Raw genomic sequence first — 16,789 nt, forward strand, 5'->3', positions numbered from 1 at the left:
TCTCTCACCTACCGTTACCTCGCCCCGGTCTCACCTACCGTTACCTCACAACGGTCTCTCACCTACCGTTACCTCACAACGGTCTCTCACCTACCGTTACCTCACCCCGGTCTCTCACATACCGTTACCTCACCCCGGTCTCTCACCTACCCGTTACCTCACAACGGTCTCTCACCTACCGTTACCTCACCCCGGTCTCTCACCTACCGTTACCTCAGTTACCGTTCAGGGAGACACGCTGCTGTAACGGGACAAGTCTTCTTTCAGTCGGGCGCTGCGTTCTGTTGTCATGTGAACGACTGGCTGAGCCTTGGAAACAGCCGGGATTGGTCCAAACGCACTTCACTCATTCACTGACAGCCAATAGTGATTCAAAGATGATCCCCCCCCCCCTAAAACTTTTCATTGGATCGACACAAATCACGTAGGTCACCTATTTTGGATTGAAAACGGCACATTTCGCCCGAAAGGTGACTAGTTTGCATCCCTGCTGTAGCAGAATCCACAGGAACAAGAATCAGAGGCACACAGACTAGCTACTGTAGAAGACACTTTATTGAAGAGGTGCTGAAACATGAAAAGTTACCAACTAGGGAAACAAACGAATCATAAAATCTACTGAGGAAACAATGCAAACCTTAAAAATAAACACACCCTCCCTCCAAACAAACGAAACACATTTAACCCCCCCCAGATTATAATTCCCTTCTAGTTACCAATCTCCTTATGTGCGCCTCCCTCCATCCTGTGCCAGACTCCTGGTTTTGCGTTGAGCTCCACTTAAATAAAAGAACGCTGGTCAGGATCCTAGAAGGACGCTGTGGAGTCCACACGTGGGGGGGGAAATAAACTAATTTTGGGTGTTTGAGAGCCATTTGAGTGACTTAGGTCTAGTATCTAGGTTCCAGTGGGCTGGGCTGTGGCCTGGGGGCTGGTCCCGATCCTATGCTCCTGTCCCACTCCGCGTTCTCTCTCCATCCTTAATCCTAATCCCTGCTCTGATCCTGAATCCTGAAGGTCTGATTGGCTCCAGGACGGGGAGACAGAGCCCTCCTCCAATCACAGCCCTCCTTGAGACAGATCCCGCACCCAACAGAGAGAAGGAAGGAGCAACAGGTTAGAATCACTCACAGCCTGCTACAGCCAATCAGCCACACTATCACAACCTGCTATAGTTAGGGCTTGGCGATATGGCCAAAATATATCACGGTGTAAAAACAATATTAGAAAAAAAATATTTAAAAAATGGTATGCCAGTATTTCATGTTTTTTAATAAAAGTCCTTAATTTTCATTATGAATATTGTTACCAACCTAATACATATGTGATTTCAAATGGGTCTTTGTTTTATACTGTTCATTTCAACCAAAAACATTTTCATAAATGTCTGCGTTTCCTGCACTCATTTGAGATCGTTTCCACAAAGTAAGACTGGCTGCACGATAAATGGGCAACAAAAAATAAACTAGGCCTTATTTTTAACCAAATGTTGCAATTGGACTTGCGATTTAGAGCAAAACACTTGGGTGAACTGTTGAAATAAAAGGAAATCATGATTAGGCAGGGTTAATTATATAGTTCGGATATAATTGTGGGCACTTTGAATACTGTGTGTTGTTTGACATGAAAATGCCAGGAGGAGTTATTGTGACAGGGTAGGAACCAAAGTGATGGTCAGTGTTTCCTATGGGACTCTAATCTTTGGCTACATTGAAGGTTCTCTTAGTTACTTCATGTAACTGACATTCACATGTTCCTCTGATTTCGAAAAAATACTGTTGTACCAACATGCCGATTTAGTTCTACACCATCACTGGTATTATCAGGCTGTATAGCTAGTTACATTTGCTCTGACTCGGTACATTTAATTTGCGAGCTAGCAGTTAGCATTAGCGGCTAACAAGATATAGGCCCGACTTGCTATGAAAATACAAATTTGCAGATGTAAGAAACAAACTAATAGTGTAATTACGGAACGCTAGTGGATTTATATTAAGAAGCAAAGTGAAAACAACATTGTCATCAACATTGTTGCACGTGTTACATTGACCACGCAGACTGAACCCAAGCGTCTCCTGGTTAGCCAACATGGTAGTGGTCAGCATTGACCACGCAGACTGAACCCAAGCGTCTCCTGGTTAGCCAACATGGTAGTGGTCAGCATTGACCACGCAGACTGAACCCAAGCGTCTCCTGGTTAGCCAACATGGTAGTGGTCAGCATTGACCACGCAGACTGAACCCAAGCGTCTCCTGGTTAGCCAACATGGTAGTGGTCAGCATTGACCACGCAGACTGAACCCAAGCGTCTCCTGGTTAGCCAACATGGTAGTGGTCAGCATTGACCACGCAGACTGAACCCAAGCGTCTCCTGGTTAGCCAACATGGTAGTGGTCAGCATTGACCACGCAGACTGAACCCAAGCGTCTCCTGGTTAGCCAACATGGTAGTGGTCAGCATTGACCACGCAGACTGAACCCAAGCGTCTCCTGGTTAGCCAACATGGTAGTGGTCAGCATTGACCACGCAGACTGAACCCAAGCGTCTCCTGGTTAGCCAACATGGTAGTGGTCAGCATTGACCACGCAGACTGAACCCAAGCGTCTCCTGGTTAGCCAACATGGTAGTGGTCAGCATTGACCACGCAGACTGAACCCAAGCGTCTCCTGGTTAGCCAACATGGTAGTGGTCAGCATTGACCACGCAGACTGAACCCAAGCGTCTCCTGGTTAGCCAACATGGTAGTGGTCAGCATTGACCACGCAGACTGAACCCAAGCGTCTCCTGGTTAGCCAACATGGTAGTGGTCAGCATTGACCACGCAGACTGAACCCAAGCGTCTCCTGGTTAGCCAACATGGTAGTGGTCAGCATTGACCACGCAGACTGAACCCAAGCGTCTCCTGGTTAGCCAACATGGTAGTGGTCAGCATTGACCACGCAGACTGAACCCAAGCGTCTCCTGGTTAGCCAACATGGTAGTGGTCAGCATTGACCACGCAGACTGAACCCAAGCGTCTCCTGGTTAGCCAACATGGTAGTGGTCAGCATTGACCACGCAGACTGAACCCAAGCGTCTCCTGGTTAGCCAACATGGTAGTGGTCAGCATTGACCACGCAGACTGAACCCAAGCGTCTCCTGGTTAGCCAACATGGTAGTGGTCAGCATTGACCACGCAGACTGAACCCAAGCGTCTCCTGGTTAGCCAACATGGTAGTGGTCAGCATTGACCACGCAGACTGAACCCAAGCGTCTCCTGGTTAGCCAACATGGTAGTGGTCAGCATTGACCACGCAGACTGAACCCAAGCGTCTCCTGGTTAGCCAACATGGTAGTGGTCAGCATTGACCACGCAGACTGAACCCAAGCGTCTCCTGGTTAGCCAACATGGTAGTGGTCAGCATTGACCACGCAGACTGAACCCAAGCGTCTCCTGGTTAGCCAACATGGTAGTGGTCAGCATTGACCACGCAGACTGAACCCAAGCGTCTCCTGGTTAGCCAACATGGTAGTGGTCAGCATTGACCACGCAGACTGAACCCAAGCGTCTCCTGGTTAGCCAACATGGTAGTGGTCAGCATTGACCACGCAGACTGAACCCAAGCGTCTCCTGGTTAGCCAACATGGTAGTGGTCAGCATTGACCATGCAGACTGAACCCAAGCGTCTCCTGGTTAGCCAACATGGTAGTGGTCAGCATTGACCATGCAGACTGAACCCAAGCGTCTCCTGGTTAGCCAACATGGTAGTGGTCAGCATTGACCATGCAGACTGAATGAAAGAGTATCCTGGTCAAGCAACAACAATTATGCTCCTTGAGTGACAGGGGGGCGTGGCTAGAAAGTGGCATGGCGAGAGACGACCCAAGTCAACTATAAAAACGGACGCTACACACAGCGTATCACATTTAACAAACCAAACGTTCAAATATCGTTATAGAAGGTAAAGTAAAAACCCAAACCGGTCCCTGCATCAATATCTGTATAGTAAAATATGGTATACCGCCCCAAGTCTAGCTACAGCCAATCAGCCATCACAACCTGCTGGCTCTGAAAGCTGTGTTTAAGACAAGACATTTACAGACATTTACAGCCCTAAGGTTAGTTATACAAGACATCTACAGAAGAAAACTCACCTCAACATTATAACTAAAGTTCTCTGAACTAAGACTAACCAACCACTAATAACAATGCCAGACACACACACACTATCCTATTGATACTGCCACCACCGACGCCCTACCCTACCGACGCACTACCCTACCCTACCGAAGTACTACCCTACCGAAGCACTACCCTACCCTACCGACGCACTACCCTACCCTACCGACGCACTACCCTACCGAAGCACTGCACTACCCTACCGACGCACTACCCTACCGACGCACTACCCTACCGACGCACTACCCTACCGAAGCACTGCACTACCCTACCGATGCACTACCCTACCGATGCACTACCCTACCCAACCCTACCCCCCCCACAGACACCCCTACCTCCACAGACACCCTACCTCCACAGACACACACTGTGTTACTCTGACCAGAAACCGTGAATAGAAAACCAGGGGAGGATGGGATTGAGGGAAGGAGAGGTGGCAAAGCACTCTAATATGAGAGAGTTAAGAGTAGAAAGTTAAAACCAGTTCAATAATATTACTGGTCACTAAAACATCAGGTCTGACAGCTGATTGGATGAGAGACTACTGTCGTCATACCATTGGCTGGTTATTTGACTCCTCCTGCTCCTCCTGTTAATCCTAATATGAACAGTTTCCTGTTTCCCAGCAGCCTATCAGCTTGCTCCTGTGATCTCTACAGAGAGACACGACAGACAGGTCAGAGGTCAGCACAACAACACATCACAGACACCACAAATGGCCAAAGAAAATACCATCCCTCCCCACATAAACACACAATTAAATCTCCCCCCCAGTCAAAACTAATAGAAACAGAACAATTAAAGCCCTTTACACAGATGGGGGGGGGGGGAGATGGGAGAGAGAGCGGGGGAAGATGAGGGGTCAGCAGATACAAAGAGAACAGAGGTCAGAAGCCAAAACCACAGCTGAGGCAAACTAGACCAGGAAACGGGGATGAAAGAACAAGAGGTGGCCGAGGCAAGAGAACATTAGGTGTAATTCATTAGAATGTCCACCGGGCGGCGTCTGTCCGTCTCCTGGTCTGATGTATCCTCTCCCTGGGGGCCGCTGGGCTGGAGGTGAGGTGTGTGTGTGTGTGTGGTTTGTGTCTAGCTGCGGGAGCGTGATCGGGAGTGTCGTGGCGAGTAGCGTGGCGAGGGACGGCTGCGTCGCGGCGGCGAGAAGCTGCGCGAGCGGCTGTTGCTACGCCCGTTGCTACGCCCGTTGCTACGGCTACGAGAGCGGGAGCGTCCGTAACTGGGGCTGCGAGGTCCGTCCACCTTCACACGCACATACGCAGTCTCTCCCTAAACACACAGGAGAGAGAGAGAGAAGGCTGCCTGATGAGACACATAAGAGTATAGAGTGTGGACTCCAACCAACAGTGTTCCACCCCTGGAGTCCAGACCAACCTCTGACCTACCTCGTGGGAGCGGAACTTGGTGTTGTCCAGCTTGCGGACAGCGTAGGTCATGTCCTCCTTGCGTACGAACTCCACCACACCGGTACCGTCCCGGAACACGTCAGCGTAACATACATCACCTGCCTCACGCATGTGGTCCTTTAGGTCCTGCCAGCTACCACTAGAGGGGAGACCTGGAGAGGGAGGAGGAGGTGGTAGAGGGGCAACAGTGTAAAGACAGGAGGAGACCTGGAGAGGGAGGAGGAGGTAGAGGGGCAACAGTGTAAAGACAGGAGGAGACCTGGAGAGGGAGGAGGAGGTAGAGGGGCAACAGTGTAAAGACAGGAGGAGACCTGGAGAGGGAGGAGGAGGTGGTAGAGGGGCAACAGTGTAAAGACAGGAGGAGACCTGGAGAGGGAGGAGGAGGTAGAGGGGCAACAGTGTAAAGACAGGAGGAGACCTGGAGAGGGAGGAGGAGGTGGTAGAGGGGCAACAGTGTAAAGACAGGAGGAGACCTGGAGAGGGAGGAGGAGGAGGTAGAGGGGCAACAGTGTAAAGACAGGAGGAGACCTGGAGAGGGAGGAGGAGGTGGTAGAGGGGCAACAGTGTAAAGACAGGAGGAGACCTGGAGAGGGAGGAGGAGGTGGTAGAGGGGCAACAGTGTAAAGACAGGAGGAGACCTGGAGAGGGAGGAGGAGGTGGTAGAGGGGCAACAGTGTAAAGACAGGAGGAGACCTGGAGAGGGAGGAGGAGGTGGTAGAGGGGCAACAGTGTAAAGACAGGAGGAGACCTGGAGAGGGAGGAGGAGGTGGTAGAGGGGCAACAGTGTAAAGACAGGAGGAGACCTGGAGAGGGAGGAGGTAGAGGGGCAACAGTGTAAAGACAGGAGGAGACCTGGAGAGGGAGGAGGAGGTGGTAGAGGGGCAACAGTGTAAAGACAGGAGGAGACCTGGAGAGGGAGGAGGAGGAGGTAGAGGGGCAACAGTGTAAAGACAGGAGGAGACCTGGAGAGGGAGGAGGAGGTGGTAGAGGGGCAACAGTGTAAAGACAGGAGGAGACCTGGAGAGGGAGGAGGAGGAGGGGCAACAGTGTAAAGACAGGAGGAGACTTGGAGAGGGAGGAGAGGGAGGAGGTGGTAGAGGGGCAACAGTGTAAAGACAGGAGGAGACCTGGAGAGGGAGGAGGAGGTGGTAGAGGGGCAACAGTGTAAAGACAGGAGGAGACCTGGAGAGGGAGGAGGAGGTGAGGGGCAACAGTGTAAAGACAGGAGGAGACCTGGAGAGGGAGGAGGAGGAGGTAGAGGGGCAACAGTGTAAAGACAGGAGGAGACCTGGAGAGGGAGGAGGAGGTGGTAGAGGGGCAACAGTGTAAAGACAGGAGGAGACCTGGAGAGGGAGGAGGAGGAGGTAGAGGGGCAACAGTGTAAAGACAGGAGGAGACCTGGAGAGGGCGGAGGAGGAGGGGCAACAGTGTAAAGACAGGAGGAGACCTGGAGAGGGAGGAGGAGGTAGAGGGGCAACAGTGTAAAGACAGGAGACCTGGAGAGGGAGGAGGAGGAGGTAGAGGGGCAACAGTGTAAAGACAGGAGGAGACCTGGAGAGGGAGGAGGGGCAACAGTAAAGACAGGAGGAGACCTGGAGAGGGAGGAGGAGGGGCAACAGTGTAAAGACAGGAGACCTGGAGAGGGAGGAGAGGGAGGAGGAGGGGCAACAGTGTAAAGGCAGGAGGAGATCTGGAGAGGGAGGAGGAGGTAGAGGGGCAACAGTGTAAAGACAGGAGGAGACCTGGAGAGGGAGGAGGAGGGGCAACAGTGTAAAGACAGGAGACCTGGAGAGGGAGGAGAGGGAGGAGGAGGGGCAACAGTGTAAAGGCAGGAGGAGACCTGGAGAGGGAGGAGGAGGAGGAGGAGGGGCAACAGTGTAAAGGCAGGAGGAGACCTGGAGAGGGAGGAGGAGGTGGTAGAGGGGCAACAGTGTAAAGGCAGGAGGAGACCTGGAGAGGGAGGAGGAGCAACAGTGTAAAGACAGGAGGAGACCTGGAGAGGGAGGAGGTAGAGGGGCAACACAGTGAAGACAGGAGGGGTAAAGACAGACCTGAGACGATGACTCTGTACTCTGAGCGCCGTGAGGGAGGTCCGTATCGACCTCTTGGGGCTCCTCCTCCATCGCCGCCGCCGCCACCCCTGCCGCCGCCACCACCCCCTCTCCCTCCCCCACGCCCACTACGGGGGAACTCCACCCGGAGACGGTAACCATCGTAGTCGTAACCATCGCGACCGTGCACCGCGTCATCAGCATCCCTGGGAGACAGACACCAAGAGAGAAAGATGTAACACAGACAGAGCTTGAGAGGGCCAATTGTTTAATTAGCTAGCTACTTCACTCTGCTGCCTATGCATCAGTTTGTGAAAAGCACATTCCACAGCCTACCCTGTTTTCACTGAGTTGTTTAACGTCTGCACAGTTGCCATGAAACCAACCAGACCAAATACATCAAATGTAACAGTCTGATTGGCTGTTCCGTGAAAAATGTGTGAAAACACCCCCAGTGAACGCGAGCAGCACATTTTATTTAACCTTTATTTAACTAGGCAAATCAGTTATAATGACGGCCTAGGAACAGTGGGTTAACTGCCTTGTTCAGGGGTAGAAGGACAGATTTTTTACCTTGTCAGCTCTGGGATTCGATCTAACAACCTTTCGGTCACAAGATGGCGGCGGGCGCAGTAGGACATGTATATCGGTGTCAATAGCTGGTCTTTTTTCATTACATCTTAATCTCACTTCGATCTACGAACTAAATATACTTTCCTGCAACTCACTCAATGCGGTACATATATATTTTTTGCCATTTTATTACTTATAACTGGAACGTCCATCAGGAGCTAGCGAGCTAACTAGCTACTAGTCTTTGTTAGCCACAGCTAGCGGTCCTCTAGCCAGCTAACTAGCTACTAGTCTTTGTTAGCCACGGCTAGCGGTCCTCTAGCCAGCTAACTAGCTACTAGTCTTTGTTAGCCACGGCTAGCGGTCCTCTAGCCAGCTAACTAGCTACTAGTCTTTGTTAGCCACGGCTAGCGGTCCTCTAGCCAGCTAACTAGCTACTAGTCTTTGTTAGCCACGGCTAGCGGTCCTCTAGCCAGCGAACTAGCTACTAGTCTTTGTTAGCCACGGCTAGCTGTCCTCTAGCCAGCTAACTAGCTACTAGTCTTTGTTAGCCACAGATAGCGGTCATCGCCTTCCCCCCTGGAATCAGCAAGCCTTGGCTCGGACAGTCACCTACCAGTCTTGCACTGCGCGATATCAACCCAGAGCATATCGGACTGCTTCTCTCTACCACAGCACCGGATTCCTGCCACTCTGGATCATTACACCGGATCATCGCAGCTAGCTAGCTGCAAACGAGCAAGCACCAGCTAGCCTTGACCCAGCCTCGAGCTAGGCCCATATTCCAACTAATTCTAGGGCTACAATACCGCCTTCGCCAATTGGCCTGGACCCTTTATTGTCGGCACGGAGCCCCGCAAATCCATGACAACTGGACTGCCTACATGATCGCCCAATGTGGTCTCAACAGGCTATTCTGTTACGACGTCACCACAGAACCATCTACTAACCGCGGCCTGCTAGCTTTTTCTGAATGCAGTGTCCCCAGTGAGAGAGAAAGATATAAAAACAGATTGCGGAGAAGTGAAAACCGTACAGTGCTACTCTTTCGACCCTATGATCACTCGGCTACACAGCTGATGCCCCCCGGACTGTTACAATAACACGGTTCCTCATTTTGTTAACCTGTCGGCCCTGGCTTAGGAAGGCCACCAAAATACCCCTACCCCGGTCAACAGCTTTGCACCCCCCACAGCAACTTGCCCAAGCACCCCACATTTCTATTTCACCCAAATCCAGATAGCCGATGTTCCGAAAAAGCTGCAAAATCTGGATCCCTACCAATCAGCCGGGCTAGACAATCTGGACCCTATCTTTCGAAAACGATCCACTGCAATTGTTGCAACCCTTTCTGAGATCCCCAAAGATTAGAAAGCTGCTGCGGTCATCCCACTCTTCGAAGGGGGACACTCAAGACCCAAACTGCTACAGACCTATATCTATCCTACCCTGCCTTTCTAAGGTCTTTGAAAGCCATGACCATTTCGAATGCCAACATACCTTCTCCACTATGCAATCTTGTTTCCGAAGCTGGTCATGGATGCACCTCAGCCGTGCTCAAGGTCCTAAACGATATCATAACCTCCATCGATAAGATGATACCATTCTGTATACTTCTGGCCATTCTTTGGACACTATTACGCACTTCAATGCCATACAAAACTCTGTCCGTTGCCCCCAACTGCTCTTAAATGCCGGCTCTTTAACCAATCGCTGCCCGCCTGCCCAGCATCAATACACGGGATGGTTCTTAGGTATTTGTAGTTGTCAACATATTCTAGGTGTCTGGTTAGACTGTAAACTCTCCTTCCAGACTCACATTAAGCATCTCCAATCCAAAATTAAATAGAAACGACTTCCTATTTCACAACAAAGCATCCTTCACTCATGCTGCCAAACATACCCTCGTAAAACGGACTATCCTACCAATCCTCGACTTCGGCGATGTCATTTACAAAATAGCCTCCAACACTCTACTCAGCAAATTGGATGCAGTCTATCACAGTGCAATCCGTTTTGTCACCAAAGCCCCATATACTACCCACCACTACAACCTGTATGCTCTCGTTGGCTGGCCCTCACTTCATAATCGTCACCAAACCAACTGGCTCCAAGTCATCTATAAGCCTTTGCTAGGTAAAGCACCACCTTATCTCAGCTCACTGGTCACCATAGCAGCACCCACCCATAGCACGCGCTCAAGCAGGTATATTTCGCTGGTCACCACCAAAGCCAATGCCTCCTTTGGTCGTCTTTCCTTCCAGTTCTCTGCTGCCAATGAATAACAAATTGCAAAAATCACTTTAGATGGAGACTCATATCTCCCTCACTAACTTTAAGCATCAGCTGTCAGAGCAGCTCACAGATCACTGCATCTGTACATAGCCCATCTGTAAACAGCCCATCCAACTACCTCATCCCCATATGGTTATTTTTTTCTCCTTTGCACCCCAGTATCTCTACTTGCACATCTATCACTCCAGTGTTTATTTGCTAAATTGTCATTATTTTGCCACTATTGCCTATTTATTGCCTTACCTCAATCTCACCTCATTTGCACACACTGTATATAGACTTTTCTATTGACTGTACTTTTGTTTATTCTTTGTGTAACTGTTGTTTTTGTCACACTGTTTTGAATTATCTTTGCCAGGTCGCAGTTGTAAATGAGAACTTGTTCTCAACTGACCTACCTGGTTAAATAAAGGTGAGAAGAAAAAAAACATGTCCAACACTAACCACTAGGCACACTAACGGATAGCCATGATTGCTTCGTCCTCGTGTTGGCGCTAGCAATCAGGCCAGGTGGTGATAGGTATTAACAGCCAATCCTGTAGGGGCTGGAAACTACAGTGAGCTTGGATTGGTAAATAACAATGCTATGTCTCGGATTATTTGCATGAAGTTCAGCTTTAACCAACTTTGGTCCCGCCCCTCACCCACTTTGCTTCCTTCATTCAAAATGAATGGGCTTCCATTGTTTCATCTCCCCAACATATTAAATGTGTCTCTCGTGTTACAGATGTTAACGCAAATCAAATTACACCGCAGCCAGTTAGAAACAATGATTCCCAATAAAAACTTAAAATAAAATAAAACGTTTTTCTTCAAACCAAAAAAGTGCTTTATAATTGGTCACATCTTGAAAAAGACTGGGACAAATTGTTAGATTTTACACCCCGAATGATTGTTAACCACGAGAAGAATATAATGTTTCACTTTTGATTTGCACACGCCAGCAACCTCTCACCGTAGGCCATCAAGGTGTACCCATGCGAACAGCGGACGCTCTCACATAGTAGTAACCTTATTAATATCTTCGGTAAACAGACGGTTTGGGTGGGTTAACAGGCTGGCACTCACGCAGAACAATGGGGCTGAGCATAGAAAGTTAAAAAGGCGAGTTGGTGCATCCGTGCTCAATAAAACAAGTAGGAGCTGGCAGGGTGCAAAAAAAAAAAAAAACTATTAAATATGTTTCCGCGATTACTTCTAAAAGTACGGCAGGCAGTTGGGCCAAACTAATGCAACTGGACTCCATGGCAGATGCATTTAACTAATTTAAAAAGGGAAGCGTTAAATAAAGTCATGTGTCCGGCCCATCGCCATCTTGCGCAGCTCTCCGTTTAGCCATAATTATGGACTGTGGAAACTAGTGACAACCACCTCAATAACTTGGCTCTTGACCATAGTAGAAAAAGCTAAATAACCTATATATAGTATATATTTTTTAAACTCTGGTAAAAAAAAAACTGTCTGGCAACAAAACACCAACCAATATCTCCGCCTCAACACGAGGTAGCTAAAGGGTTGCTAGTCCGCGGCTAGCTACTTAGCTATCGGTTTTGTTCTGAAAGCGGATTATTAATTATGTTTTTAGCATAGTCAGCTAACTTACCTGGGGTCCTCGAATTCCACAAAAGCGAACGGAGGTCCTCCTCTCCGGTTCTTCAGATCGATATCTCGGATCGCCCCGTACTTATAAAACACATCCTCCACGTCTTTAGTGCGAATATCAGGCGGCAGGTTACCCACGTAGATCCGACAGTCGTTGTTTCCCGCTGGGCCACGAACCACGCTCCCGCCGCCCGACATATTATCTCCAGACATCCGTAGACTGATAACTAACTTTCGTGTTTTAAAAGTTAGGAGACCACTTTTAACGTTAATTTAACTAATTGCTATTGTAAAAAATATATTTAAAAAAAAATAGCAAGCTATGTTTGGTCAGTCGTTAACAGTTCACACCAAGTTTTGCTAGCTCACTAGCAACAAAATACAAATATTCCCACCACAACTCTCGCAGGCTTGAGTGGCTTCACAAAATGGTGCCGAGATCTCGCCACAGAGTTTTTAAACCCAGAGGCGCAACATCGCAAGACTTCCGGGAACACTTGCGAAGCAGGCCGTGGTTTAGCGTTAAGAGAAGCGAAACGTTCTTCCTTTGTTTTTATCTAAAAGGCACAAGCTAGATACGAAACAATGTTTTAAGTATTTTAACATGTTATTACTCCAACCTCGGGAAGGTGACACGTTTTCATTTTCGTCAAAAACGACTATATCGAAAGCATGCGTTTTGATTTTTGACGGCCTGCACCTGCGCAGTTCGGCACGAGACGACCGTTAGACCCGATGACGTATTTCTACGCAAGCGCTTAGCCAGCCAACGTCGCCATGACACCTACACGCGTGATCGGGGATCTGCATATCTTCATACTGCAATGTCTTTGGTCTCGCGTTCATTTGGTCGTCACTAGCTACTACAGCCACAAATTCAGAAGGCCCGCCTACTTGACCAATCAGAGGGAGTGTGAAGACGCATAGCGTTAGGTTCGTGCGTAACGACGCGAATGCCAGCGGTCCTGTTAGGTGCAGAGGAGAAACAAGCACTTACCTAGATTTGAGTTATAGAAAGGAATTAGGCAAGGTTGTCCTATCTCACCGTCTCCATTTTTATTAATCACTCAACTTCTTACAAATTCTTTAAATAATAGTCCTGTACAAGGTATTTCCATAGCTGGTAAATAAATTATTATATGCCAGCTGGCTGACAATACTACACTTTTTCTGAAAGACGCTGGTCAGATTCCCGTATCGATCAATGTGATATAGAATCCATTTTCAAAGCATCTGGTCTATATCTTAACATTAATAAATGTGAACTCATGGCTGTCAAAGATTGTGTGACACCTTCATATTATGGTATTCCAGTAAAAGAAGAACTTCCATATTTAGGCATAACCATTACAAAGGATCAGAAGTCTAGTGGCTTACTACATTTTAACCCTCAAATAAATAAAAAACCCAGAAGAAGCTAAATCAATGGCTACAGAGGGACTTATCTTTAAAAGGAAGAGTCCTAATAACCAAGGCTGAAGGTATCTCTAGACTAACATATGGCGCTCTGTTTATATCTTGACAGTAAAATAAGCAAGGAGATAGACCAGATGCTTTTCAACTTTCTGTGGAGAAACCGTACCCATTACATTATAGGAAAACTGTTGTAATGAACACTTATGAGAATGGTGGGCTGAATTTTTTTGACTTTACTACCATAAAATATGATTTAAGATCAATTGGATAAAACAATTCCTTAGAAGACCCACTTCTATGTGGAACTTTATTCCTCGGTCCTCTCTACTTTTGGTGAACTTAACTTCATGTTGGTTTGCAATTTTAATATTGACAGGTCAAGCGAAACTTTCTTGTCATGGTCCTTAATTTATAAGCATAATGTTTCTCCACACAGATATTGTATATGGAATAATCGGGATATATTGTATAAAAATACTTCTTTGTTTTTAGAATATTGGTTCCGAAATAATATCCTATTGGTGTGACAACTGGTAAATGCAGAGGGTTAATTACTTCCTTATAAGGATCATTTTACAAGATCCCAGTAACACTTAAAGATTTTGCAATTGTTTTAGACGCCATTCCCTCAGGTGTTGCTTTATTATTCAGGAACGTGTCAAGACCCTCAGACCTACGATTAACCCTGTTGACTCATCAGTAGGAAAGACCTGACCCTCAGACCTACGATTAACCCTGTTGACTCATCAGTAGGAAAGACCTGACCCTCAGACCTACGATTAACCCTGTTGACTCATCAGTAGGAAAGACCTGACCCTCTGACCTACGATTAACCCTGTTGACTCATCAGTAGGAAAGACCTGACCCTCAGACCTACGATTAACCCTGTTGACTCATCAGTAGGAAAGACCTGACCCTCAGACCTACGATTAACCCTGTTGACTCATCAGTAGGAAATATTTGGTTCATTCAACAACAATAGAGCTATAGGAACCTTGTTTCAACAGGATGTTGTATCTATACCTCATGTCATGTTGGTCCATTCAACAACAATAGAACTATAGGAACCTTGTTTCAACAGGATGTTGTATCTATACCTCATGTCATGCCTTACTGGAATGGTTTTATTGATCATGTTTGTTGGAAAAAAGTTTGGATGTTGCCACATACATACCTACTTTTTAAAATGATTCATAAATATTATCCTGACAACCACTAGATGAAGTTTTTTTTTATTTTTTTAATTCTCCAAATTGTACCTTTTATAAGGACCACCCAGAAACAGTGTTGCATCTTTTTCGGCATCGTGTTCATGTAAGGAATCTGTGGTAAGACGACATCAGTAGATTTATAATCAAACACATTTATGAAGATATTACACTATTATGGGGAGATATTATTGACTGTACGTTTGTTTACCTCCCTATTTTACCTCATATGTAGACACTGTATATAGACTTTCCTATTGTGTTATTGACTGTACGTTTGTTTACCTCCCTATTTTACCTCATATGTAGACACTGTATATAGACTTTCCTATTGTGTTATTGACTGTACGTTTGTTTATGTGTAACTCTGTGTTGCTGTTTTTGTCGCACTGCTTTGCTTTATCTTGTCCAGGTTGCAGTTATAAATGACAACTTGTTCTCAACTAGCCTACCTGGTTAAATAAAGGTGAAATAAAAAAAAACACTACAAGCTTGGCACACCTGTATTTGGGGAGTTTCTCTCATTCTTCTCTGTAGATCCTCTCAGGCTTTGTTTTTGCTTTGTCATTATGGGGTATTGTGATGTCATTATGGGGTATTGTGATGTCATTATGGGGTATTGTGATGTCATTATGGGGTATTGTGTGTAGATTGACGAGGAGAAAAAAACGAATATAATCAATTTTAGAATAAGGCTGTAACCTAACAAAATGTGGAAAAAGTCAAGGGGTCTGAATACTTTCCGAAGGCACTGTATACAAAAGTATATTTAACGGACTAATCTCGGTTTGGCGGATGCCATGAGAACGCTACCTGCCCCAATGCATAGTGCCAACTGTAAAGTTTGGTGGAGGAGAAATAATGGTCTGGGGCTGTTTTTCATGGTTTGGGCCCCTTAGTTCCAATGAAGGGAAATCTTAACACTACAGCATACAATGACATTCTAGACGATTCTGTGCTTCCAACTTTGTGGCAACAGTTTGGCTTAGGCCCTTTCCTGTTTCATCATGACAATGCCCCCATGCACAAAGTGAGGTACATGCAGAAATGGTTTGCACAGAACCCTGACCTCAACCCCATCAAACAGCTTTGGGATGAATTGGAACGCGACTACGAGCCAGTCCTTATCACCCAACATCAGTGCCCGACCTCACTAAGAATGGAATCAAGTCCCTGCAGCAATGTTCCAACATCTAGTGGAAAGCCTTCCCAGAAGAGTGGAGGCTGTTATAGCAGCAATGTTCCAACATCTAGTGGAAAGCCTTCCCAGAAGAGTGGAGGCTGTTATAGCAGCAATTTTCCAACATCTAGTGGAAAGCCTTCCCAGAAGAGTTGAGGCTGTTATAGCAGCAATGTTCCTACATCTAGTGGAAAGCCTTCCCAGAAGAGTGGAGGCTGTTATAGCAGCAATGTTCCAACATCTAGTGGAAAGCCTTCCCAGAAGAGTGGAGGCTGTTATAGCAGCAATGTTCCAACATCTAGTGGAAAGCCTTCCCAGAAGAGTTGAGGCTGTTATAGCAGCAATGTTCCTACATCTAGTGGAATGCCTTCCCAGAAGAGTGGAGGCTGGTATAGCAGCAATGTTCCAACATCTAGTGGAAAGCCTTCCCAGAAGGGTGGAGGCTATTATAGCAGCAATGTTCCAACATCTAGTGGAAAGCCTTCCCAGAAGAGTTGAGGCTGTTATAGCAGCAAAGGAGGGACCAACTCCATATTAAGGCCTATGATTTTGGAATGAAATGTTCGACGAGCAGGTGTCCAAATATTTTTGGTCAGAAAAAGCTATTGACTGCCCACCCTTGATAGACAGCCAGCAACCAAGTTGTCCTTTTACCACAGACGCGTCTGATTTCAATGGGAAACTCCTGCAACAGAAGACCCCAGTGAGTCGGCGATTCATGGAGCTCGAGAGGGTTATGATCCGTATAGACCAGCTGAGGAGTAGAGACCGATTCATAAATCTCGAAGTGCTGAAGAGCCAGTACCAAAGCGAGTGTCTCCGTCTCGATAGTCGAGTGGTATTTTTTTTTTATATGAAGCCAATGTCTTTGAAAAGTACCCC

The 16,789-nt window shown here is 47.2% G+C and overlaps 1 protein-coding gene across 2 annotated transcripts; it reads right to left on the reverse strand.

The window, feature by feature from the left end:
• Positions 1–537: 537 nt before the first annotated feature.
• Positions 538–12,539, reverse strand: LOC115121489 (serine/arginine-rich splicing factor 1B-like). 2 transcript variants are annotated; one of them, XM_029650587.2, is made up of 5 exons: positions 12,105–12,539; positions 7,634–7,839; positions 5,562–5,734; positions 4,715–5,445; positions 982–1,070 (listed from the first exon to the last, which is right to left on the reverse strand). In XM_029650587.2, exons 1-4 carry the CDS (start codon positions 12,314–12,316, stop codon positions 5,248–5,250), a joined length of 789 nt encoding a protein of 262 aa, XP_029506447.1. In that variant the 5' UTR covers positions 12,317–12,539; the 3' UTR covers positions 982–1,070; positions 4,715–5,247. The 2 variants fall into 2 exon arrangements, with proteins under 2 accessions (XP_029506450.1, XP_029506447.1); XM_029650590.2 differs by lacking the exon at positions 4,715–5,445 and having other exon boundaries at positions 538–1,070; positions 12,105–12,535.
• Between the last annotated feature and the right edge of the window lie 4,250 nt (positions 12,540–16,789).

This window comes from Oncorhynchus nerka, linkage group LG19 (genome assembly GCF_034236695.1).
Source record: "Oncorhynchus nerka isolate Pitt River linkage group LG19, Oner_Uvic_2.0, whole genome shotgun sequence".
Classification (NCBI taxonomy): Eukaryota; Metazoa; Chordata; class Actinopteri; order Salmoniformes; family Salmonidae; genus Oncorhynchus; species Oncorhynchus nerka.

Excerpts from the sequence above, each read along its gene's own strand:
- LOC115121489 (XM_029650587.2), bottom strand. The coding sequence starts at position 12,316 with ATGTCTGGAGATAATATGTCGGGCGGCGGGAGCGTGGTTCGTGGCCCA. Across the intron at positions 5,735-7,633 it reads GTACAGAGTCATCGTCTCAG|GTCTCCCCTCTAGTGGTAGC; the intron begins GTCTGTCTTTAC and ends CTCCCTCTCCAG. Across the intron at positions 5,446-5,561 it reads CCAAGTTCCGCTCCCACGAG|GGAGAGACTGCGTATGTGCG; the intron begins GTAGGTCAGAGG and ends CTGTGTGTTTAG.